Genomic DNA, 24,013 nt, shown 5'->3' with positions numbered 1-24,013 from the left:
CTGGTGATGCACAGGGTTTAATCCTGGGTCTGCACTCGGGAATCACTCCTGGCAGTGCTTGGAGGACCATATGGGATGCTGGGAATCGAACCTGGGTCGGCCGCGTGCAAGGCAAATGCCCTTCCCACTGTGCTATCGCTCTCCAGCCCCCCATGGCGCGGTCTTGCTGGGCCCATTTCCCTGGCAGTTCTCAGCCCATCGAAAAAAGTGTGCCTGTTGCTTGCCTTAGCTTCTGTGTGTAACCCCGGGCCTATCACACATACACATACGCGCACACACACACACAAGACCAGCCATCACTGCTGAGTCGCCTGCCGGCTCGTCAGTGTCTGGACGGGGAGGTGGTCAGTGACACTCTCAGTGCTCAGGGATGATTTCTGGCTCCTGAATGTGTTTGGTGGTGGGAGTGATGGCAGGGAGGGCGTGAGGGTCAGCTGCCTGCAGGGCAAGTACCTGTCCCCTCTGCTCTCTGGCCCTGAATCTGCAGTTGTTTGTTTGTCTGTTTTGGATTGAGTTTTTGCGCAGGAATGACACTTGGTGGGCCCAGGGGGCTGTGCGGGAGGCTGGGGGTCACACTCGGGGTGGTGAGTGCCAGACTGGCAGCTCTCTGGGCTCCGGAAGCTGCTGTGGTCGCTCGCCTGAGACAGACTCTCTCCTCTGCTCTTCAGAGATTTAGTCCTGAGAACGAGTGTGCCTCAGAAGGCCCCACAGTGGGCTCGATGGTCGGGGCCTGGTAGTGGCCGCGTCAGCGTCTGACCGCCTGACCATGAGTCTGCTGAGGCCCAGCGGGCTGAAGGCCCCCACCAAGATCCTCAAGCATGGGAGCTGGGCCCTGAAGGCACCCTCGGCCGGTAAGTGCGCTCAGCCCAGGCCAACGGAGACTCATTCCCACCCGGGAACCCCATCCCGATTCCTCGCCCGGGAAGGGCTCCCTGAGCTGTAGACACGTTCGTGGCTCTGGGCACAGCTCTCACACACGAGTGTCACGTTCTGTGAGTTTAGTGTCACGGCAACCGGTGACAGCTGAGGCGACCAACACGCTCCCTCCTAACTGCTAGCTTCCTTGCCCGGGCTTGGGGACAGGCTTAGGGAGGTGGACTCACCTGGACTAGAGGGCCTCATTGCCGGCCAAAGCCACAGTACAGTGGGGAGGGCAACTGGCACCCCATGTGACTCTCCACCCTCAACCTCACCATGAGTGACCCTGAGCGGAGAACCAGAAATAGGCCCTGAGCACTGGCTAGGGTGCTCCCCCCCCAAAAAAGAAAAAGAAGATGGGCCAGTGGACACAGCAGAAATAAGACACTGGGTTCGAGCTTTCACCTGGCTTGGTCTGTAGCATCACGGGGTGTGTCCAAAGATTTCCCCTGAGCTGCCCAAAGTATGACTGCGGCCTGGGATGCTGCAGTAGGTGAGCACGTCCGCTTCACGGCAGGCCTGGCCAGGCTTCGCCACAAGCAGCCCCCGTCATTGGCTAGGAGTAGCCCCGAGCACTGCTGGGTGTCCCTCCCCCCAACCACACTTTAACTGGACCTGGACAGGCCCTTCCTGTCCCTTCTGACCCTTCTGACCCTTTCTGTTGTTCCAGCGGCTGCTCCCATTGAGAAGACCATGCCTGGGGAGAAAACCCCCAGCGCCCCCTCCTCGGAGATGCAGGAGGAGTTTGTGGGCGACTTTCAGGTCGGGGAACGAGTCTGGGTGAACGGGAACAAGCCTGGATTCATTCAGTTCCTCGGGGAGACCCAGTTTGCCCCTGGTCAGTGGGCCGGGATTGTCTTGGACGAGCCCATGGGCAAGAACGACGGCTCGGTGGCGGGTGTGCGCTACTTCCAGTGCGAGCCGCTGAAGGGCATCTTCACCCGGCCGTCCAAGCTGAGTAGGAGCTTGCAGGCCCACGATGAGACCAACGACCAGCAGCCAGCGCCTGCCGCCTGGGCCACACCGCCCCTGTCGGCCTTCCCGGTCCCTGCCGGCACCCAGAAGGTGCCCCAGCCCCCCGCGAAGGAATCACCGGCCACCCCTCACATCAGCAGCCTGACCAGGATGGCCAGCGAATCCATCTCCAACCTTTCTGAGGCCGGCTCCCTCAAGAAAGCCGAGCGGGAGCTGAAGCTCGGGGACTGGGTGCTGGTGAGTGCCGAGGGCAGCGGTCGCAGGTGGCTGTCCATTCGCCTGTCTGGTCCATCAGCTCCTCCAGACTCGCAGTTTGGGTGGAAGCACGAGCAGCCGGGATGCCTGGTCCTGCAGTTTCCAGCATGATGGATGCGTGCGGGGATGCTGCCAGTTTTACCAGTTTAGCCAAAACAGGGTGGAGGGGTCATGCCGTGGGGAGGGGTCATGCTTTGCACGCCTCTGACCCGGGGTTTAAGTCTTGGTCCCATGTACTGTCCCCCAAGCACATCCCGGAGTGATCCCTGAGCACCAAGCCAAGAGTAAGCCCCGAGCACTCTGACTGTGACTCAAAAACAAACCAATGAACAAAGTTGGAAATCGGTTCTATTTCTCTGGTTTTCGATGTTTTTGCTTGGGGCGTCACAGGGTGGTCGCACACAAAGCACCCTTCCCCCGGTGCTCCAGCCCTGTTTGTCAGCATTCCTGTCAGTGTCCAGCGCTGTGACTCTGTTTTGCTCTGTGTCCCGGGAGCCAAGCGTCAAGCCAAGGCATAGTGAAGGAGAACTGGAAGATCGAACTCTGCTAAGATACGAGAACAGTCATTTTCCTTTAGCTGGTTTCTGGCTTAATTTTTCTCCAGCGGTGGGGTTGCCAGTGCTCCGCTCCCACACCCAAGGGGCAGCGACCCCCTCGCCACACTAGGTGGCTGGCCTGGGTCAGAGATTCCCGGGGGTGTGGTCAGCCAGGCCACCGGTGACAGCGAGTGGGTGTGAATGCCGCTGCCTTGCATGGACACTGAGCAGCAGCGTCTGCTCACCCTGTAGGGGTTGTGGGGGGAAATGGCACCTTAACCTTTGGGGTTTCTTCAGGAAATCCCGACTCTGAAGCCAGAATGTTCGTTTGCGGGGGTGGGGGCGCTGTGCGCAGTCCAGGGTGCCTGACCCACGTCCCTCCATCCCTCCGGCAGGTGGGAGGCATGGAGGCCGGTGTGGTGCGCTTCCTCGGGGAGACGGACTTCGCCAAGGGGGATTGGTGCGGCGTAGAGCTGGACAAGCCACTGGGCAAGAACGATGGTGCCGTGGCCGGAACGAGGTGGGTCCCCCTGCCCTCCCAGACAGCCTGGGGCAATGCACGGTGCCCGGGAGGCGCTGAGGGGACTGCAGGCCACTTCACTTGGTTCTTAGGCGGTGCCACTTCCGGTGGCACTCGGGGACCCTGCAGGGATGTGGGGACAGCCTGGGGCCCCCACATGCAGCTGTGCTCGGGCCGCAGGAACCCCCCGGGCCTGCTGTCGCCCTTCAGATGCCGGGGAGGCTGCTTGGAATCGCCCTTGGTTTGCGTGGTGGGGGTGGGCGGCATGCAAGCGAGTGTGGGTGTGAATGTATGAGGGAGTGTGTATGTGAGCGTGTGAGTGTGGGGCTGTGAGAGTGTTGGTGGGGTCGTGGGCATGAGAGTGTTGGTGGGGGTGTGAGCGTGTTTGCGGGGGAATGAGAGCGTGTCAGTGTTGGTTTGAGAGCGTGCAAGTGTTGGTTGGGGTGTGCGTGTGTGTGACTGTGGGGCTGTGGGTGTGTGGGAGTATTGGTTGGGGTGTGAGTGTGTTGGTGTGGGAGTGTTGTTGGGGTGCGAGTGTGAGTGTGTGTTTGTTTGGGTGTGAGTATGAGTGTTTCTGGGGAGTGAGTGTGTGTGAGTGTGGGGCTGTGGACATGTGGGAGTGTTTGTTGGGGTGTGAGTGTGTGTGTTTGATGGGGTGGGAGTGTGAGAGTATGGGAGTGTTGGTTGGGGTGTGAGTGTGTTTGTTGGGCTGTGAGAGTGTGGAAGTGTGGGAGTGTTGGTTAGGGTGTGAGTGTGAGTGTGTTTGTTGGGGTGGGAGTGTGAGAGTGTGGGAGTGTTGTTTGGGGTGCGTGTGTGAGTGTGTTTGTTGGGGTGTGAGTGTGTGGGCATGTGGGGCTGTGGGAGTGTGTTCGTTTGTGGGGGTGTGAGACTGTGGGACTCAGTGGACTTCTGGGTCGGCGCTTGTGTCTCTTGCCGAAGGTGTTTTTGTCCCCCCCTCCTCGTTGTCCGCAGGTACTTCCAGTGTCAGCCCAAGTATGGCTTGTTTGCTCCCATTCACAAAGTCACCAAGATTGGCTTCCCGTCCACCACGCCGGCCAAGGGCAAGGTGGCCGCCGTGAGGCGTGTGATGGCCACCACCCCCGCCAGCCTGAAGCGCAGTCCTTCGGCCTCGTCGCTCAGCTCTGTCAGCTCCGGGGCCTCATCCGTGAGCAGCAGGCCTAGCCGCACGGGACTAGTAAGCAGCCCCCAACCACTGCGGGGTGCTCGGGCCCCCACAGACTCCCACAGCCCCAGGGGCGAGAGGCGGAGCAGGAGCACGTGGGCTGAGCAGCTCCGGGTGGCAGGCAATTGGTTTCCCAGCCACCACCGGTGACAGGAGCAGGGAAGGGCCTTTCCTTGGGTGCTCAGGGTTCCTCTCTGGTCTCAGGCCGCCTTAGGGATGAAGTGGGGTAGCTGAAGGGGGCTCCTGAGGGTCAGAGCAGGGCCCAGAGACTCTGGGGAATGCTTGGCACTTTGTCTTGCTTCTTTGCTCTCTCCGTCTCTCCCTGCTCCCTCCTGTCCCTCTGCACCCCTGTCCGACATGCAGAGTGGCCTGGACTTCTGTCCATTGCGGGGCCACAAGTCAAAGCTGGGGCCTCGTGGCTTCTCCTCTCACGTCTATCTGAGTCATAAACACTAAAGTGTGTCTGAATATGCAAGGGTGCCCTGAGATATTGTCCACAGGAAAATGGGCCGACAATGGAGAGGGTGTCCCAGGGGGTTGGCTTTGCTGGGGGCTGCGCTTCCTGCCGCCGCCTCTGCTCCGTGCATTGACCCTCGATGCGGAAGAGGAGGGAGTGAGTGTGTGTGCAACGGAAGATACAAAACAGATGACATGGGAACGGGAGCCAGGAGGCCACGCGCCGTGGGCACAGGCCTAGGGCCAGTCCTGTCTTGCTCGAACACCACCAGGTTTCCCTGCCCCACCTACATCCTCAAGTCCGACTCCTCCTTCCCTTCGCCTCACCATTTAGGAGGGGAGCAGACTCAGAAGCCCCTCTCCTTCCCTCGCGAGCCAGCCCATTTGTGGAATTTGGTTTTGTTTTTCTGCTTGACTGTGGACCACACCCTACAGTGCTTCAAGGGGCCAATTGCAGTGCTGGGGTTGTGCCGGGGCCTCCCACCTCCAAGCAAGAGCCCTACGCCTGAGCCGTATCTCCAGCCTCCTCCCGCTATCTTGTTTTGTTCTGTTTTGGGGTCACACTTGGCAGACCTCAGGGCTTTCTCCCACCTCTGTGCTCGGGATTATTCCTGGCGGGCCTCCGGGATTGAGCCTGGGCAGAGCTGGGGCTTCGCTCTCCAGCTCTTTGGCCCCTGCCTTGCATATCTTTATGCAGGGTGGAGCTCACTCCTAAACTGAACATCACCGTTAGCGTCTATGACAGGAATATAGAAAGATTCTGTGTGACTTCACGGAAGTATACCTCGACAACATAATTCCATAAGTGCACACACAAGCGTTCATACACACAGTCACTCATACATGTACACGTAGTGCATACCGTATATACACAGGCTTATGGGTATACACACACAGGCACATACATGCATAAACACAACGCACGCATGCACACAGGTGCGTGTTGATATGCCCACCGGAACATACATGCACGCATACATACATGCACACGGGTCCGTGCGTGCCCTGTGGAGGCCTCCCTGTTCGTCTGTTGGCTGAGTTGCTCTTCTGAGGTACCAGGCTCCCACAGAAGGCCTGGCCTTGCTGGGATGGAGCCTGGGGCCTCACAAACCACGCGCAGGGCAGAGGCTTTGGCATCAGCATCCTGAGTTCAGCTCATGGCCCCGACGTTGCCCAGCCCCTCAGCACGGGCCTCCCCCCATGCTAGGGGTGCTGCTTTCTCCCTGCTCCGGCGCCTGAACCTCACAGTCTCGTCTCCATAGTTGGCTGAAAGAAGCCCATCGCTCCTGTGCTGGTTTCCTCAGGGAGCTGTCTCGGGCCCAGGAAGCGCGTGCGTCTGGCCTGCCCCACCCGCTCAGGCCAGGAGGCTCAGGGAACACCGCCGCCCGCCTTTCTTAGTTTTTATTTTTGCTCTTTGGGGTTCACCTGGCAGTGCTCAGGGACTCCAGGCATGGTGCTTGGGGGCTGCTCCCGGTGGAGGGGGGGTTGAGCCCGGGTCTTGCTGTTAGACCCCCAAGGCTGGCAAGCTCTTCCCAGCCACCCCTTGAAATCCGAGTTGACTGCAGTTCCCGAGAGCACTGCACATGGCTGGCCCGAGAGCTCGTGTGCTCCTAGAAATTTTAGTTATTATTTGGTTTTGGGGCCACACCCAGGGGTGCTCAGGGCTTATTCCTGGCTCTCTGCTTGGGGGGTGGGGTCACTCCTGATGGTGCTGGATCTTGAACCTCTGCAAGCACCTTCCCCCACCCCCCCAACAGACTCTTTGGCCCTCGGGAGGGCATTTAATCGGATCAGATATACTTTAAGTGTATCGGGAAATCACGGCCAGGTCCTTACGCACAGGCAAGGATGATCCCGCTCTCCGGACAGAATTAGGTGGCTCGAGAGCTCCCAGCAGGCAAAGCAGCATTGGACAGCCTGGGCCCTGCTGGGCCCGTCGGAGGCGTTTGGCAGCAGCTCAGATGATGCGGGGAAGCGGCAAGAGAACCTGCGGCTGGACCGCAGCAGGGCGATGGAACAGGGATGGCCGGGCAGAAGGAGCGGAAGTCCTGGCCATCGCCGCTGCAGCCCCCGCCACCATGTGCCCGAAGAATGAAGATCAGGTCCCGCCTTATCCCCTCCTGCAGGGGCCGTTGTGCAGAGAGGGATCTGGGTCTGCAGAGAGACCATGAGTGACCACGAGCCCAGGATAGAACGGACAGGACCCCCGGTCCCCGCAGCCTTTCAGCCCACTCCCCTCCCCTCCTCACTGTCTTTGCCTCTTCTCTCCTTCCCTTTGTGCTTGGTCTTTCCCTGAGCTGCCCTTGCTGTCCTGCTCGCTGGGCATGAGCCCTCACACATTCGAACCACTTTTTCCTTTTTTTTCCCTGGACTTTGGCCATGCCCCAGCAATACTCAGGACTTACTATGGACTCTGCACTCAGGAGTCACTCCTGGTGGGCTCGGGACCCTATGGGGTGGGTACCTGTTATCCAGCTCGGGTCAGCGGCGTGCAAGGCCAGCTCCTTTCCCGCAACTTTATCATTCTAGCCTCTCATCTCCCATTTTCGAAGGCAGATCGCACAGGGGTCTTTTATAGGGTCACACCCAGTGACCCCCGGGGGCACGGGGCCATTCCCAGAGACAAGAGTCTCTGGTTACTGCTATTCAGGCATGGGGCGGGTGCCCGGGAGAGCGAGGTGAGCTGGAAGGAAGAGGAAGAGAGAAGGGACAGGCTGCCCAGGGAGACCCTGACGGACCTGCAAGGCTGAAGATGCTGGAGCTGGCCTCAAGCTCAAGCCAAGGGCTCATCCTTAAGGAAGCTCAGGCCAGAGCGGGCTGTGGAGGGGGCTGCCTCCGGCTCTGCAGAAGAGTCTCTGGATTCCCACGAGGCCCGAGGTCAGTGGAGCCCAGGTCCCGTCCAAGGATCTTCGGGAAGGTTTCATGACATTTCTGCTGAGAGTCGCTGGCCCATATGCAAGGATGCAGCACTGCTCCATGTGCTTTGCCGAGGATCACCGCGAGCATGCCCGTGTCGGCCGGCCCCATCCCCTTCACGTCTCTTTTTCCTTTGCAGTTGCCGGAAACCTCCTCCCGCTACGCCCACAAGATCTCTGGCACCACCGCCCTCCAGGAGGCGCTGAAGGAGAAGCAGCAGCACATTGAGAAGCTGCTGGCCTGAGCGGGACCTAGAGCGGGCAGAGGTGGCCAAGGCCACGAGCCACATGGGGGAGATAGAGCAGGAGCTGGCCCTGGCCGGAACGGGCACGACCAGGTGACGTCTGTGCAGACGGCAGTGCCGGGGCCGAGAGACGCCTGCGGTAGAGGCTGGGCGCGAGCTTGGTGCAGGCGGTGCAGGCAGAGGCCGTGGGTCCCCGTCTGCCGTCGTTGCTGTGGCGTCCGGCGCGTGGTTTGATCGCATGCGCCTTCTGCTCGCCCTGTGGGGGTTTAGGGAGTGCCGAGTTGTCCGCGCCGGTGCTTTCGTGGTGTGGTTCCCCTCTGGCCTTCCAGAAATGCCGTAGCTTAGGTGGGAGATGCATTCAGCTTGCCGTGGTGACAGGTGGTGATGCCAGCCCACATAGGGCTGTTGGGGGCGGGCGAGGCCACTCACGCGCCGTTGCCTCTACAGCACGTCCTGGAGCTGGAGGCCAAGAACGACGAGCTGCGGGCCATGCTGGAAGCGACCGACTGGGAGAAGGTGGAGCTGCTGAACCAGCTGGAGGAGGAGAAGAGGTGAGGCCGTGCCCGGAGCTGGGGGCTCCCTCGGGTGGGGCACTCCTGGCCTTCCAGGGCTGTGAGAACCAGAAACCAACGGGTGCCCAGTCCTGAGCGCGGCCTCAGCGGGAGGGCTGGGGGGGGAGCTCAGTGGAGCCAAGCCACCCCCGGCCCTCCCTGCTGTGTCCACCTGGCCTGGTATTCAGGAGGCCTGTGCTGGGTGGCAAGGAACTGTCCTAACCCAGTGGGGCCCTGTGGGAGTCCCTGTGGTTAAGTCCCAGGCGGGAGGAAACCCACAGTACTCATGGGGCACGACAGCAGACAGACAGGGCTCAGGCTAGGCTGCAGACAGACGGACGTGGTGCTCAGGCCGGGGTGTAGACAGACAGACATGGGGCTCAGGCCAGGCTGCAGACAGACGGACGCGGGGCTGAGGCCTGGCTGCAGACAGATGGACACGGGGTGCTGGCCGAGACCGCCTTTTCAGAAGGGCTCCCGGCAGTGTGGTGCCCAGGGGCACTGCCAGTGCCTGGCTCAGTCCCTCAGCTCCACATGCTGACTCGACAGTCACTGGGAGCCCCGCCCCCCGCTCCCCGCCCCCGAGTCATTGGCTGCTTCTCCCCCAGGGGCTCAGTTGTTGTCCCAATGTGGAGACAGGTGCTGGCTGGGAGGGACTGGCAGGCGCCTTGGGTCAGTTTTTAACCACCTCTGTTAGCTGCGAGGCAGAAAGGGTTGATATGACACTGCACCTGGTGTTGGCTCGGCCTAACTTCCTCCTGTAGCCTGCGGGTCCCACCCAGTGCTCGAAGCTGAGGGGACTCGCTGACTTTCTTTTTTTTCTTTTTGGGTCAACCCAGCGATGCTCAGGGGTTACTCCTGCCTCGGCACTCAGGAATTACTCCAGGCATTGCTCCGGGGTCCACAGTGGTATGCTGGGAATTGAACCCGGGTCGGCCACGTGCAAGACAAACGCCCTGCCTGCTGTACTCTCGCTCTGGCCCTCCCCGACTCTCTCAGCCCTCCTGTGTGTGGAGCCGGGGGCTGGGTCAGGCGCATCTACAAGATGGTGGCCCTCATGGGGGGCAGCAGTGACGCCCCTCACAACGTCTCCCTCTCCCCCACAGGAAAGTGGACGACCTCCAGTTCCGAGTCGAGGAGGAGTCCATCACCAAAGGCGACCTGGAGGTAAAGCCCGGGCAGGTCCCGGAGGCTTGCAGGGTGCAGGCAAGGATGCGGGATGGCCTGGCCGGCGACCACTTCTGCTGGAGACTCCGAATCAGACATGGATACCTGGGGTCATGCACCTGGCAGGGCCCGGCTGACACATCTCTGCTCCTTGGGGCTGGAGGCTGCTCTTGATGAGCGTTTTTCTCTCGTTCTGACACTCGGGTCTATGCATTTGCCTCAGCTTTGATTTTCAGTCGAGCAGCACAAATCAAATCCTTTAGAACCCCATTTTTTAGAAGCTTTTCCTTAAAACAAGAAGAAGCAAAGAGTCAGTTTGGAAAAGAAAAATTTCTATTTCTGCTTCTTTTCCTTCCTGTTTTAAGTTCATGGAAATTTTGTTTTCCCACTAGAAGGAGGTGAAGTCCCTGCAGGTGGCCTCTGAGAAGCTCGCCAAGGAGAACGAGTGCCTGAGGACCAAGCTGGACCATGCCAACAAGGAGAACGCGGATGTGATCGCCCTGAGGAAGTCCAAGCTGGAGACGGCCATCGCCCCGCACCAACAGGTCATGGGCGAGCCGAAGGCATGCGTGAGCCAGGGCGTGGGCGCCGAGGCGGCCGAGCTGGCCGAGCTCAAGATGCACATCGAGAGGCTACAGTTCGAGTACCAGCAGGAGGTGGAGAGCCTGAAGGCCCAGCAGGCGGCTGAGCGTGCAGCCCATGCCTCTGAGCTGAAGACACTCAGGTCACGGCTGTTCAGGACGGCCCAGGAGCAGAAGAACAGCCTGGAGGCTGCACGGGCCAAGCTCGAGCAGATCGAGGACCAGCACCTGGTGGAGATGGAGGACGCCCTGAACAAGCTGCAGGAGGCGGAGACGAAGGTAAAGCACCTGGACGGGTTGCGGGCCGTGTGTAGTCAGCAAGCCCAGGCCCTGGCCAATGCCACGGCACAGCTGGAGGCCAGCCAGCAGAAGCTCTTGCAGCTCGATGGGCTCTGGAAGGCCAGTTCCGAAGGTCAATTGGGAATGGAGAAGCTCAGGCAGCAGCTCCAGGTGGCTGAGCGGCAGATTCAGGAGTTAGAGAATGCAAAGCGGGCCGAGAGCTGCAGGTTGGTACTCGGGCGCCTTCGCCCACTTCCACGCTCGCTCCCTGCATGCTGTGTGTCAGTCTGCTCGCCGCCGTGTTCCGGCTTGGTGCTGACAGGTCTCCCGGTCACGTCCCGTGCGGTTCCCTCTGAGGGGACTGAGAAGGTGTCGGCATGATTCTGGGGCTGTCATTGGTCCCCAGCACCCGGATGCCGTGCTAGCCTTGGCCCCGGCTAATCGGGCCCGTCTGGGGTCTTTCTGAAACAGAGAATTCTTCACGAGGCCAGTGAGAAAACAAGATAGGAGCCCTCAGAGCAAACCTCTGCCCCCCACCTCTTGGGCTCGCTGCATACTCGCCGAGTTCGCCCAGACACTTGGGCTCGAGTCAGGCCGCGAGGGTCTTTCCCTGACCTTGCTGACCACCTGCTCGTGTGACGGGCTTTGCCCTCCTCTCCCCGAGGCTCCTCAGTTCCCAGCTGGTGCTCGATGTCTCTGAGCCTCTGAGCTCCCTCAAGGCTGGTGATGTGGCCCATCTTGGTATTTCTCATTGCCAGCCCCTCCCTCCCTGCAGCACAAGCCCCCGCGCAGCCCTGCAGAGATTTCATCCCTTTCAGCCTCTAACAGGTGCTTGGGCCAAGTCCGCCTTCCAGCATGGCCCCCTGCTGGCCACAGGCATGGACTCTCATGGTAGCCCTGACCCTGGGGAAGGACGAGACAGTGAGATCTGGGCCAAGCCGAGGAAGCTGCAGTTCTCACCAAGGAGCCCCGAGAGATGCCCTTTTCCTCCTATAGGATTGTGGTGGCAGGGACGGGCCCTCACCCCCCCCCCCCTGCTACCCCCACGCTGGGCACTTTGTTGGAGAAACTTCTCTGTTGGCCAAGATGGAAGGGCTGTGGGTTTTGTAGACAGGACTGACAGACATAACAGAAGGGCCCCGAGATCCCTGGGAGTTCCCTTCAGGACTCAGGACTCCTTGGCTGGCATTCCAGAAACACCGGCTGAAACAAATGGAATCAATTCCTAGGACAGAGCAGGGGATAGCTGACCCACTTGTTCGCATCAAGATAAAACAAACGTCAAGTTCGGGTGACTGCTGTCTAGTGGATTAGAGGTTCCTCATTTTAAATTTCATATTGAAACCCCTCGAACTTTTAAAGTCACAGAAAAGAAATGACAAGAAAGTAAATCTTGGGGGCCGGAGTGATAGTACAGTGGGAAGGGCGTTTGCCTTGCACGCGGCCCACGTGGGTTCGATCTCCATCATCCCATAGGGTCCCTGTCATTGTCTCTACCCTCCCGTTGTTTATCGATTAGCTCGAGCGGACCCAGTAACGTCTCCATTGTGACACTTGTTACTGTGTTTGTCATATCGAATACATCACAGGGAGCTTGGCAGGCTTGCTGTGCAGGCGAGATACTCTCGGTGAGCTGGCCGGGTTACTGCCAAGGAGAAATTCCTGAGCATTTAGGGTGACCGAAAAAGCCAAAAGGAAAAAAAAAGATAACCTTTTATTCCCTCCCTCCCCTCCCTTTCCCTTTCTTCCCTGTTTCCTCCCTCCCTCCTTCCTATCCTTAGCTTCCCTCCTCCCTTGCTTACTTCCTTCTTCCTCGCCAAGCCATGCTCTGGGCTCTGGGGTCCTCCCGCCCAGCAGTAGTGGGGCTTTTCAGCTTGTGGACCGATCTCAGTCTCGCCCAGTGGTGCTGCAGTTCCAACTGCAGTTCCAACTCGGGCCTGGTGTGCCGTCTCCCCGCCCTTTGTGCCGTCTCCCCGCCCCTGGAAAGTCAGTCTTTCTCATAGGCTTTCTTATTTTCTGGTCACGCCAAAGTTAGGTCTAGAAAACGCCTCTGTTTGGGCCGTTTTCAATAACCACTAGACAGTCATCACCAGAACTGCCGGCGCCAAGGCCTTGGCTTCGTGAGCTTCAGGCAATCACGCTCCCCTGACGCCTCTGTTCTTCAGGGTTGTGTTGGGTCATGGGCTTCTCATACGTGTTTTCTGTTTTGTTTTCCCCTTCCCGTTCCTGTTTGTCTCCTTGGTCCATTCACTCCATCCTTGTGACTCTGGTAGGCCGATAGCCTGGCCAAAGAGCTGCAGGGGAAGGGGCTAGCGCTTCGTAGTCTTCAGGAGAATTTGAACGAAATTGTCCGAGCTGAGGGGCCGTGTGTGCGCGCATGTGTGTGTGCATGTGTGTTTGTGTGTGCATGCTGGTGAGCAGAGGAGAGGGGCCGTGCATGTGCGTGTGTGTATGTTTGTGTGTTTGCATTGTGTGTGCGTGTGTTCATGTTTGTTCGTGTGTGTGCGTGTGTGCTGGGAGTGGGCAGGGGGCCGGCGGCTGACAGTGGCCCCCGGCTCCCCACAGGAGGAGAAGGTGGACGTGAGCCGCAGCCAGTGCCAGGCTCTACAGGCCGAGCACGCCAAGGCCAGCGTGGAGATCCAGGGGCAGCACGAGGAGGCGCCGCAGGCCCTTCAGCAGCTGCTGCTGCAGGCGAAGGAGAAGCTGCAGGCGGTGCAGGCGGAGAACGGGAGCCTGCAGCGGGAGGTGGCCAAGCTGAAGACGCAAGCCGGCAAGGCCAAGGTGGGTGGGCGCAGGGCAGCGCCGCAGCTGATGGCGGCCGTGGCCCGTGTGTGTGTTGGTGCCCGGCCTCTTTCCACCACGCACCGCAGCCAGGGCTACGTCTCCTCTCTGGACCACCTGCTGGCCCAGTTCTGTGGCCAGCAGCCTCGTGTGCATGCTCAGGTCAGTCCCATTCCGGTAACATGGCCGTCAGCGGTCAGCTGCCCAGCACACACCAGTAGCCTGCTGCGGCTCATGGCTGCTGAGCTGGACAGAGAAGATAGCCCTTGCTGCAGAAAGTTCTGGAAAGTACATGGCGGTTCAACTGTGGTGTACATTGAGACTCAGAAATGAAAACGCACAACCCGTTGCTGCCGGGCAGGGAGAGCAGGTGAGGGAGACCCTGACCCGTGTGCGGCCAGTCCTCCTGGAGCCCCTGGGCCCCTCCCAAATGACTGCAAACACTGCCCTCCCATTGCTCATCGATTGGCTCGAGCGGGCCCACTAATGTCTCCATTTTGAGACTTGTTACTGTGTTTGGCAAGCAAAAACTGTTGACTTCAGTCTCCAAAGCTTGGTGGATTCGTCTGGATTTTCTATAAGGTGTATAACTTTTGGGACTAAGTCCATTTCCTGCCCCTGTTTGTCCCTGTGAAAATCGTTTGACAAGCAGTGGTTGCTTTTCCCTTCCCCTCCTGCACAAAGTTCCAAAACAAAATACTTTTTGTAGTTCTTTGAATTGTATTGAAAACTAGTTTTTGAATGCATCCCTTCTAGGATAGAGTGATGGATTTTATAATAGAAGAATTGAAGTGGGGGGAAAAATCTTACGCCCCAATATCAAGATGCAACTGTACTTACACCTTCCGGGGAGCTGTCAGGAAACATTTCAGACGGCATTTCAAATATCTAATCGGCTGATAGTAGAAATGGTAGGGTGCTGCCTTGTACTCGGCCAACCCGGGGTTGATCCCCAGCATCCCGTATGGTCCTCCGGCCCTGCCAGCAGTGATCCCTGAACACAGTACCCTGAGCGAGACCCGAACACCAGCAGGTGTGGGGCCCCCATCCACAAAATAGGCAGGTATTTATGTTGACGCTAAGAAGCTAACTGTGTTTGAGCCTCTCCATCCTGAGTCTGTGTGTGCGTGTGTGTGTGAGTGTGTGCGCGTGCGCGTATACACGCGTGTGCAGGTAAGACTACTCTGCCATTTTCATTTCTGGTATTTAGGCCACATGAAGTGCTTGGCTAGCTTGTGCCTGCTTGATCTCATTCTTGTTTCCATTCTTCCCCGATTTTTGTTTCTGCAGTCCTTAACTTGCTTATTAAGCTCGACCAAAGAAGAGATGGTGCTGATGTCAGAGGATCGCAGGGCCCTGAGGTCAGAGAATGAATTGCTGGCGAAGGAGAAGCTCTGTCTGAAGTCCGAGAGAGGGTGGTTTCAATTGAAACTCAGAGAAGCGGAGGCCAAAAACTCTTCGCTGCGGGAAGAGCAGAGGAAGCTCTGGCTGTTGAACCAAGCGATTCGCTTGGATAAGGAGAAGGTCATCGAGGCCAGGTGGGCCGCAGAGAAGCTGTGCCAGCAGGAGCGGCTGGACCGAGAAGTCCTCGAGGCGGTGAAAGAGAAAGTGCTGGAAGAGGGCAGGGCGGTGAAGGAGGAGCTCCAGAGGGTGGGCGCGGAGAAGGACACACTGCAGGTCGCCAAGCTGGGGCTGCAGGCCCTGGTGGAGGAGCTGCAGATGAGCAAGAGCAGCCTGGTGGCCGAGTGTAACAATGGCCTGGAGGAGAGGGGCCAGCTGGAGGAGCATGTCAAGAAGCTGGTTCTGGACAACCTATCCCTGGCCAAGGACAAGGACAACATCATCCAGAAGCTGCAGTGCTCCTCCGAGGAGCTGGCTCGGGATCAGAAGTCGCTTGTGCAAGAGATCGAGGAGCTCACGGCTGAGAAGGAGGAGGCCGCCCGCGTGGAGTCGGCCCTGCGTGAGCAGCTGAAGAGCCTTGGCTCTGAGAAGGAGCTGCTGGGCCAGAAGGCCACGAAGCTCCAGCGGCAGCTGCACTGGCTGCTGAAAGACCAGGCGCTGCTGGAGGCGCATCAGACCGAGCTGCTGGCCGAGCGGGAGGCGTCCCTGCAGGCCCTGGCCTCCCTGGAGGACACCAGGAACACCAATGCGATGATGCAGAGTAAGGTGGGTGATGGTAGTGACCAGGGCTGTGTAGGCCCGGCCTCAGCCTTGAGAGAAACCATATCCTGGGCCATAGTGATAGCACAGCGCGGAGGGCGTTTGACTTACACACCGAATTCCCAGGTTCAATCCCCGGCATCCCATATGGTCCCCTGAGCACCGCCAGGAGTAATTCCTGAGTGCAGTTGTAGGTGAGCCAGTGCCCTCTGAATTCACAGCCCCACTTTCCCGGGCTCAAGTGACGGCTGACAGCCTGAGCTGTTCCACCCTAGCCAGGAGTGATCCCTGAGCACAGAGCTAGGGTTTATTCCCTACCCCACCGGGTGTGGCCCCAAACAAACCAAACTGACTACCCACAAAGGTTCTAGATAAGCATGTATACATACACAGACATGTATATATGTATATATGCGTGTATGCTTCAAAAGAGTCGGGGAATATCTACCATTTAAAATATCCGAGAATGATGCCGGAGCAATAGCATAGCAGGTAGGGTGTTGGCCTTGCACATGGCCAACCCAGGTTCCATCCCCGGCATCCCATATGGTCCCCGAAGCACCGCCAGGAGTACTTCCTGGGTGCAGAGCCTGGAGTCACTCCTGAGCAACGCCGGATTGTGACCCAAAAACCCCCTCCCCAAATTAATTGATTCATTAAAATAACAGAAGCCAAAAAGATGGAAGCTGAGGAAGAAGGGGCTGTGCTCCCCTGGCGCCCGTGAGAACCAGGGGCCGCGCACATGCTGCCGGAACCCCACCCCCACACGCTCCCAGCACAAGAGATGATGCTTAAGGAGTGAGAGGCCCCTTGGACAAGGACACATCCCTTCAGTCAAGGGGTCATGTCCTTGCCAGAGCCCTCCAATGCCCTTCCTCTTGCTGCTCTCCCAGAACCTGGGCTTTGGGCTCCTATCACATTGGCAAATCTTCACTTTGCCAGAGTCGAACACCACTTTGGAGGGCTTCTTCCCTGCCAGGAAGGTTCAGTCGCAAATGGAAACGCCCACCAGCATGTGGCTTTTCCAGCCTCTTTGCGCATGCTCTAGTCCCAGAGCTGGGGGAGTCTGGTCCTCTGGGCTGCCTTCCTGCTTCTTGCTCCTGTCAAGGGAGACAGCTGGGTGGGGTCCTCCGGGGTTTGCACACTTGGCTGCAGTCCGGTGCCTGCACCTACCATCACCAGGCTCGGGTCTGGCCTGCAGCAGGAGTCAGCCTTGGGGCCTCCTTGATGTCTCTCCTTCCCCAACCCCCCTTCCATCCCACCCGGGTCTGCAGCGCTTTATCGTTTTAATCCTCTCCAAGGAAGGGGACCATCTGGGTTCCAGTGCCCTGAGGAGTTCCCGCACACCCTCACTTCCTGCACTTCTGTACTTAACAGCCGGTGGTCCTGGAGGGCACTTGTGGGCTGAAGTGAACTTTGCATGTGGGCTGTGCAGGTGGACCCTGTATGGGTTTGTTGGGAACTGAACATTTCCATGTTTTGTTTTGTTTTGTTTTGTTTTGTTTTGTTTTCAGCTGGAGGAAGAGAGATCTGCGTTTCTTGGCTCTAGTGTGGGATGGCCTGGGCACTCTCAGAGACTGGCCATCAGAACTTGCCCTGAGGGAGAAAAAGAATCAGTCTGTTTTTCTGGTTTTATTTACACTTTCTTTGGGGGCCACACCTGGCGATACTCCAGGCTTCCTCCTGGCTCTGAACTCATTAATCACTCCTGGCTGCTCTCCGGCGGCCCCTATAGGATGCCAGGAATCAAACCTGGGTTGGCTGCGTGCGAGGCAAGCACCTTTCCCGCTGTGCTATCACTCAGACCCAACGCGCCTGCCAGTTTTCAAGTGAAACATGAATGTTTGTGCCTACAGTCATGCTTGCTTTTGTAAAGTGGGATTTCCCCCCGCCCCATTCATTTGAAAGAAGTGAGTTTGTCTTTGTAGGAGAGGGAAGACCCCTCTTGACTCCCTGCTCTGAGAAGAACCGAGGGGTACCAGCATCTCTTCCTGGGGTCTTCCCTGGGCACCCGGGAGCTTGCGCTCAGGAAGGGAAAGGGGAGCTCTGGCTGCCTCCAACCCTGGGCCAGGGACTGGAAGCGGGGCCCAGCCTCCTCTGTGGCGGGCTCCCATGGCTCCCGCAGATGGCTCACCGTCTCACGCTCTCCTTGAACACAGATTGATTTCCTGAATTCCGTGATTGTGGACCTCCAAAGAAAGAATCAGGACCTCAACATGAAAGTGGAGATGATGTCCGAGGCGGCTCTCAAAGGGAACGGGGATGACCTCAACAATTACGACAACAAAAACTTCGGCCCAGCCACCTCATTCTCTGCACTCTGCAGAAATCTCCAGCAGTTCCTGGATTAGATAGCAAGCTACTTGTGAAACACCTAAAACAACCAATTTACTGTCTTTACAAAGTTTATTTTTTTCCACTGTGGTTTTAGATGAATGTATGATGAGAAATTCAACATTAATAATTTTGGATTTTCTTATCAGAAAAAATTAAATGAAGGACCTGAACCATCAGAAGTTTATCATCCAGTCTGAATCTCTTTATGTTCATTTGAATGTTTTCTAGTTCTGTAAAACGTGATAAATAATGTACCATCAGGGCTACATGGATTATAAGAACTTCTATAATTGTATATATGCTTTTGATGTATTTTCCTCTGGAGATTATCAAGTGTCTCACCAGTGAAAGATCGTAATCCATTGACATTTTGAGTAATAAACACGATTGAAATTGTTTCACAAACTATGTAAAGCAGTATTAAAATTTGAGCAAACAATGTTCTTTATCTACTTGAATAAAATTATTTCCTTTTTGCCAGTGATAACTGATTATTCTCCGGTTTATTTATAAAAGATTTTTGGCTAGCAATCAAGAACTATAGAGTCAAAGAAGTCAAAGAGTTTCTACAACGGAATTCTGATACACCAATTTCTTTTAGTTTCTTTATGTTTGTGCCACACCTGGTGATGTCTTAGCGCTTATTCATGGCTCTGTACTCAGGAATCACTCCTGACAGTGCTTGGGCAGACTATACGAAACGTCAGGGATTGAAGCCAGATTGGCCAAAGCACATGCCCTACCAGCTGAACTATTGCTCTGTGCCTGTATGCCATTTTCTTAAAAGTGTTTATCTTGGGATAAAGAGGTAGTACAGTGAGTAGGTTTCTTATCTTGCATGTGGCTGATCTGGGTTGAATCGCAGGAATCCCATCCAGTCATCTGTGCCCCGGCAGGAGCAATCGCTAAGTGCAGAGGCAGGAGTAAACCGTAAGAAGCACTGGGTTGGGGGTATGGTGCCACCAGCAGGTCTCTCTGTACCTGTGAGGTGAGTGCATCAGCAGTCTGATGGCGCCTTCAGACTTCCAGGTACCCCCTATTTGCTGCTGTGCCTTGGGCCAGACCCCAAAAACGTGGGGCAGAGTTTACCAAGAAAGTAAACAGGCAAAAGTTAGGTATGTGGGAGACACAGACACAAACCACCTCCAGTCCAGCTATATAATTGGAGGCATGGCCTCTCTGGTTCCTGATTGAACTGCTTAACGGCCATGATCCCAGAGACTCAGAAACAAATCTCGAAACCCAACAGCTTTGGGCAGAAATGTGTCCAGTCCCTGAAGTAAGTTACAGGCACTGGGCCACCCCAGGTGGGAATAGATTTCGTGCCTTGGCCCGTTCCCCCTGGCAGCCCGCTGGCCGCCATCCTCCATAGGCCACTGGACAGTCAGGTTTGGGCTCACAGTGACGAGACACGTAGGGCCTCACGGGATGTGGGTGGAGCTGGCCCTTTCCTCCCCAACGAGACCCCAAGTCGTCACCCACAAACGGCCTCTCTGGCTGCTGATTTCATCTTGGAACCCAGCAGGTTTTGGCAAGAAATTCCTCCAGATTTAATGGTTAAAATTGTGGAATTTCAAAATCGCGCAGCCACTACAGCAGCCATGCGATGTCATATGTTATTCATAACCAGGAGTAGAAAACAAATTGTCTACTCTTGCCTTTACAGCAGATCTGAGCACCAAATAATAATGGTGGGTCCGGTGTCAATATATTGAATGTAATCAAAGCAGAGAGAGTAATATGGAAATTATCTCCTCTACAGGTAGGGGGAGGGTGTGGGATGGGTCTATACTGGGGTTTTTGGTGGTGGAGAATGGGACCTGATGAAAGTACGGGTGTTTCATTTTATGACCAAGACTTAAACGCGAAAGTTTTGTAACTGCTCTCATGGTGATTCAATCAATAAAATTATAAAAAATGAAAAGAAAACCACTGGGTGAGGTTTAAAAGCAAAAAAAAAAAACCCCAAAACAAACAAAACCTTTCTTGCATTATTGCAAAGCTTCCTAGTCAATGTACCTTAAAATGAATGCCTTCAGTGATTCTTCACAAGACAAAAATGAAGGGACACCAAGCAGTACAAACACCATCAATCCATAAAGTCTGGGAAAGAACTGGACATTGCTATATTATTAACCCAAAATGAACAGAACCAAATATGCTTATAAGCACCAACTCCTGTACGTTTGAAGCACATGTCCTCACGTTGAGATTTCTGGAAAAAGAACTTGAGTAGGACTGTTACTGTCAGCCTTCATAATACCCAATAGCAGTCCTTGACCTTAGAATCTATGGTAGGGAATTCAAACGGTCTATACATGAACCATGGTTACTTTGCAGGATATCCAAATATTATTACATCGTACTGTGAGTATTCTGTAATACTACGTTGTAAGTAAGTAAACTGTAGATTGGAGAGAGAGCCCTGGGGCAAGGCTGATGCCTAGCAAGCAGCAAACCCAGATTCTTTTCCCTGGCACTTCATAGGGTCCCCAGTATCCCCTCCAGGAGTGATGCCTGAGCAGAGCCCAGAGGAGCCTCAGCACTGCTGGATATGATTCCCAAGTCCCTTCACAAATATAAGTAAGCACCCATATTGTGGAATATGATATATATGGTCACAGTCCTCCCGTTGTTCATTGATTTGCTTGAGCGGGTCCAGTAACGTCTCCATCGTGAGACTTGTTGTTACTGTGTTTGGCATATTGAATATGTCAAGGGTAGCTTGCCAGGCTTTGCCTTGCGGGCGAGATACTCTCGGTAGCTTGCCAGGCTCTCCGAGAGGGGCGGAGGAATCGAACTCGGGTCGGCCATGTTGGCTGCGTGCAAGGCAAACGCCCTACCCGCTGTGCTATGGCTCCAGCCCATAATACACACACACACACACACACACACACACACACACACACACACACACGAGATTGATATCCAAGGCTAGAAAAATGGAGGCCAGGAGGCCTTGTCAATGATTGGAGAAAACCACACGTGTAGGTGACAGAGGATGCTTAGGACAAAGTAGGGACCAGTATGGCAATAATGGTTGTGATGTAGGCAGGTAGATGGGGAAAGGCCCTTTGCAATGAAACAAAGTTTCATGGAAGAAGAATTCTAGGAATGACCCACCTTGTGGATACAGAAAGCAAAGGCCCGATAAGACCATCCGCAGACCCTGAGGATAAAGGCCTCCTCCCCATGAAATTCCTCTTTTTGGACCTCCCTGGTAACCTCCTTAGCAACGGATTTTTACTTGGGAAGAAGCCCTACGTGGGGGCAGGTTGGAGAAACCCTATAAAGGCCACCTTGAAAAAAGGAGCCCATGTGCTGCTTAATTCCTGCACTCTGTATGGTCCCCCGAGCACCGCCAGGAGTGTTCTCTGAGCACAGAGCCAGGGGTAAGCCCCGAACACCGCCAAATGTGCCACAAAAAAGAACTATCTTGTTACAGATTCGTTTTCTGCATGTACTGTTATGACTAAGGAGAACAAAAACTTCAACCAGAGTATCAGGAGAAAAAGACATACTTCAACAGGATGGAAAAAATCTTGAACTGAGGTGGGGCAGATAGGCCCAGAATTTGAACTTCCTGCAGAAATGCAAACGAAAGTCAGAATGAAAAGGACAAATAGGGGAAGTGCAGGAGAGCACAGCGGGCAGGGAACTTGCCTTGTTTGAGGCCAACCCAGGGTCGATCCCTGATCCCCAGCATCCCAAGTGGACCCTCCCCCACCAGGAGTGATCCTTGAGCGCATCGCCAGGAGGAAGCCCCTCACATCACCAGGTGTGGCCCCAAAACAAAAGAAAAGAAAAAGGCAGATGGGCCTAAGCATATCTGAGCATTGCTCTGAAGTCTGGGGCCACAGGGAGCACAGGCTTTGCAGGAGGCAGAGTTCCCTCCCTCCACCCAGCCCCCAGCAAGGAGCCAGGAGTATCCCCAAGGCCAGCCCACTGCCAGGCTGCCGAAGATGGAGGACACAAGGAAGGGAAATGCGTTTCCCATGAAATCTACTGTGCTGTAATTCCCTGTGACACAGCGCACCCCCCCACCCCACCCCCATCGTCTGTTCTGGTTGCGGGGAGGCCCCCTCCTCTGTACTCTTGAGTGGCGATTGTCGGGGTCTGCTGCGCGTCCACGGTTGCCTCCCATCTCAGGTCCTTCCATCCGCTCATCCTCCCAGCTCCCCACAGCTGGTCCCAAATGGTCGGTTCATCCCTGGTGCTATTTGCAGGAGACAACTCCCAAGTTGGGGGCACACAGACACCAGAGTCCCATCCTCCCCCGCGCTCCCCACAACGCACAGCCCCCCAGAATCAAGGCTGGCGCCCCTGGCTTGAGGAGGAACCATCCGTCAGAACGGGAAGCAGTTTTTTGTTTCATTTTGGTTTTGTTTTTTAAAACACTCGTCTTGGCATACAACTTAGTGCTGGAGCAGTAGCACAGCAGGGTAGGGCCTTGCACGCGGCCGACCCGGGTTCGATTCCCAGCATCCCATATGGTCTCCTGAGCAACACCAGGAGTAATTCCTGAGTGCAGAGCCAGGAGTAACCCTGTGCATCGCCGGGCGTGACCCCCGGCAAAAATCAATACACAAATAAATTTTAAAATATAAATGACCCATTTAACCACTTGTCCATTTCCCTCTGCTGTCTCATCACCTCTGTTCCCCTTCTCCCCCTATGTCCCAGGAATGTTTATGCAGCCATCCATGGAAAGTCACTCTTTCAGGGGCCGGGGAAGTCGTAGAACTGGTACTATCTTGTCTTGTACACAGCGGAGCTGGGTTCAATCCCTGGCACCCCATGTGGTACCCTGAGCCCAGAGCCATGGTAAACCCTGAACATGGCCAGGTGTGCACCCATCCACCCCGAAGGAAAAAAACTTTCAGTGAATCTAAGGAACAAATGATGACTTTATTTTTTTTTTTGTGGGAATAAAAAAATTTAAAACTATTAAAAAATTTTAAAACAAATATTGAACTGTTTCTTCTTGTTAATCATGGCAAGCTGTGTCTGATTCAGAAATCTGAAGACAACTCAATTGTAGCTAATCTCAGGATCTTCATCGCCAGGTAGAGATTGTAAAGGATTCAGATGTAGGTCTGAGTGTGATGGTACATAAAATGCTAAAAGGAATTTGCTCTGCTCTCAGGTTGAAAGCCTAGAAGGGTTTAGGTCCAGTTTCCCTGGGTTCATGCAGAAACCGCTGCCTGCCCCCAAGGGCCTTGTTGGCGTGCAGTCCTGATGGCGGAGGCTCTCGCCATCCTGGACTCCCACATGGAGGCGCAGATCTGCTGCCTCTGAGAGAGGACGTCGCCTACACTCACCCAGCCCCTGGGTTTGCTGCGGGTTTTCCCCAGACTGTAGTTATCTCCAGCTTAGCTGCACGCGATGTGTGCCAAAGGTGAAAGTCAGCGTTTCTTTCGGGAGCTTGTCTCCAAGTTAGGTTTTCAGACAGGTTGAAAACAGGTCCAGATCTGTCGGGATGGGAGATTTGTGATGAAAGTAGATAATGGAACAAACATGATGACCTCTCAGTGTCTGTATTGCAAACCATAATGTCCAAAAGTAGAGAGAGAGTATGGGGAATGTTGTCTGCCATGGAGGCAGGGGGAGGGTGTAGAAGGGGGTGGTATACCTGGGAGATTGGTGGTGGGGAATGTGCACTGGTGGAAGGATGGGTGTTTGATCATTGTGTGATTGTAGCCCAAACATGAAAGATTGTAAGTTTCTCATGGTGATTCAATAAAAATAAATAAATAAAATTTAAAAAATAAATAAATAAATGAATAAATAAAAAAAAGAAAACAGGTCCAGCTGCGGAAGGCAGGGCCAGTCCTGCCCTGCTCCGACCACTGCTAAAGCCCAGAGCAGACGGGGGCAGGGTGGTCCTGTTCAGCGTACCCCACTTCCCTGACGGCCAAGGACAGATACCAGAACCAGAATGTCAGGTGCGGGCTTTGGTCAGGAACTCTGCGGGTCCGGGAGGCAGCCTCCGCGGTCCTGAGCTCACTGTGGGTGCTGATGTCTGGCTGTCTCTGCGCTCACGCGCTGCCGTGCTCACCTCACCCTCTCTTTTTCCTCCCACTCCTGCTTCCTTTGCTCTATCTGTGAGTCTTTGATGGAAAGACTAAAGAAACTCTATCCATGTTATAATAAA

The 24,013-nt window shown here is 55.7% G+C and overlaps 1 protein-coding gene across 1 annotated transcript; it reads left to right on the top strand.

Moving 5' to 3' along the window:
- The first annotated feature begins 766 nt into the window (after positions 1–766).
- LOC130024551 (CAP-Gly domain-containing linker protein 1-like) lies at positions 767–23,157 on the top strand. The gene is made up of 6 exons (XM_056115271.1): positions 767–851; positions 1,589–2,130; positions 3,080–3,204; positions 4,177–4,402; positions 7,899–7,938; positions 23,093–23,157. The coding sequence occupies exons 1-6, from the start codon at positions 767–769 to the stop codon at positions 23,155–23,157; spliced, it is 1,083 nt and encodes a 360-aa protein (XP_055971246.1).
- The last annotated feature ends 856 nt before the right edge of the window (positions 23,158–24,013 follow it).

The sequence above is a fragment of the Sorex fumeus genome, unplaced genomic scaffold (genome assembly GCF_029834395.1).
Source record: "Sorex fumeus unplaced genomic scaffold, SorFum_2.1 ptg000029l, whole genome shotgun sequence".
In the NCBI taxonomy this organism is placed as follows: domain Eukaryota; kingdom Metazoa; phylum Chordata; class Mammalia; order Eulipotyphla; family Soricidae; genus Sorex; species Sorex fumeus.
Note: the sequence above shows the minus strand (reverse complement) of the source record. Positions and strands in the feature narration are given on the sequence as shown.

What these genes read in the sequence shown, in the direction of transcription:
- LOC130024551 (XM_056115271.1), top strand. Translation starts at nt 767, where the DNA reads ATGAGTCTGCTGAGGCCCAGCGGGCTGAAGGCCCCCACCAAGATCCTC. An exon ending in GGTGCCGTGGCCGGAACGAG is followed by an intron (nt 3,205 to 4,176) that starts GTGGGTCCCCCT and finishes CGTTGTCCGCAG; the next exon opens with GTACTTCCAGTGTCAGCCCA. An exon ending in CTAGCCGCACGGGACTAGTA is followed by an intron (nt 4,403 to 7,898) that starts AGCAGCCCCCAA and finishes TTTCCTTTGCAG; the next exon opens with TTGCCGGAAACCTCCTCCCG.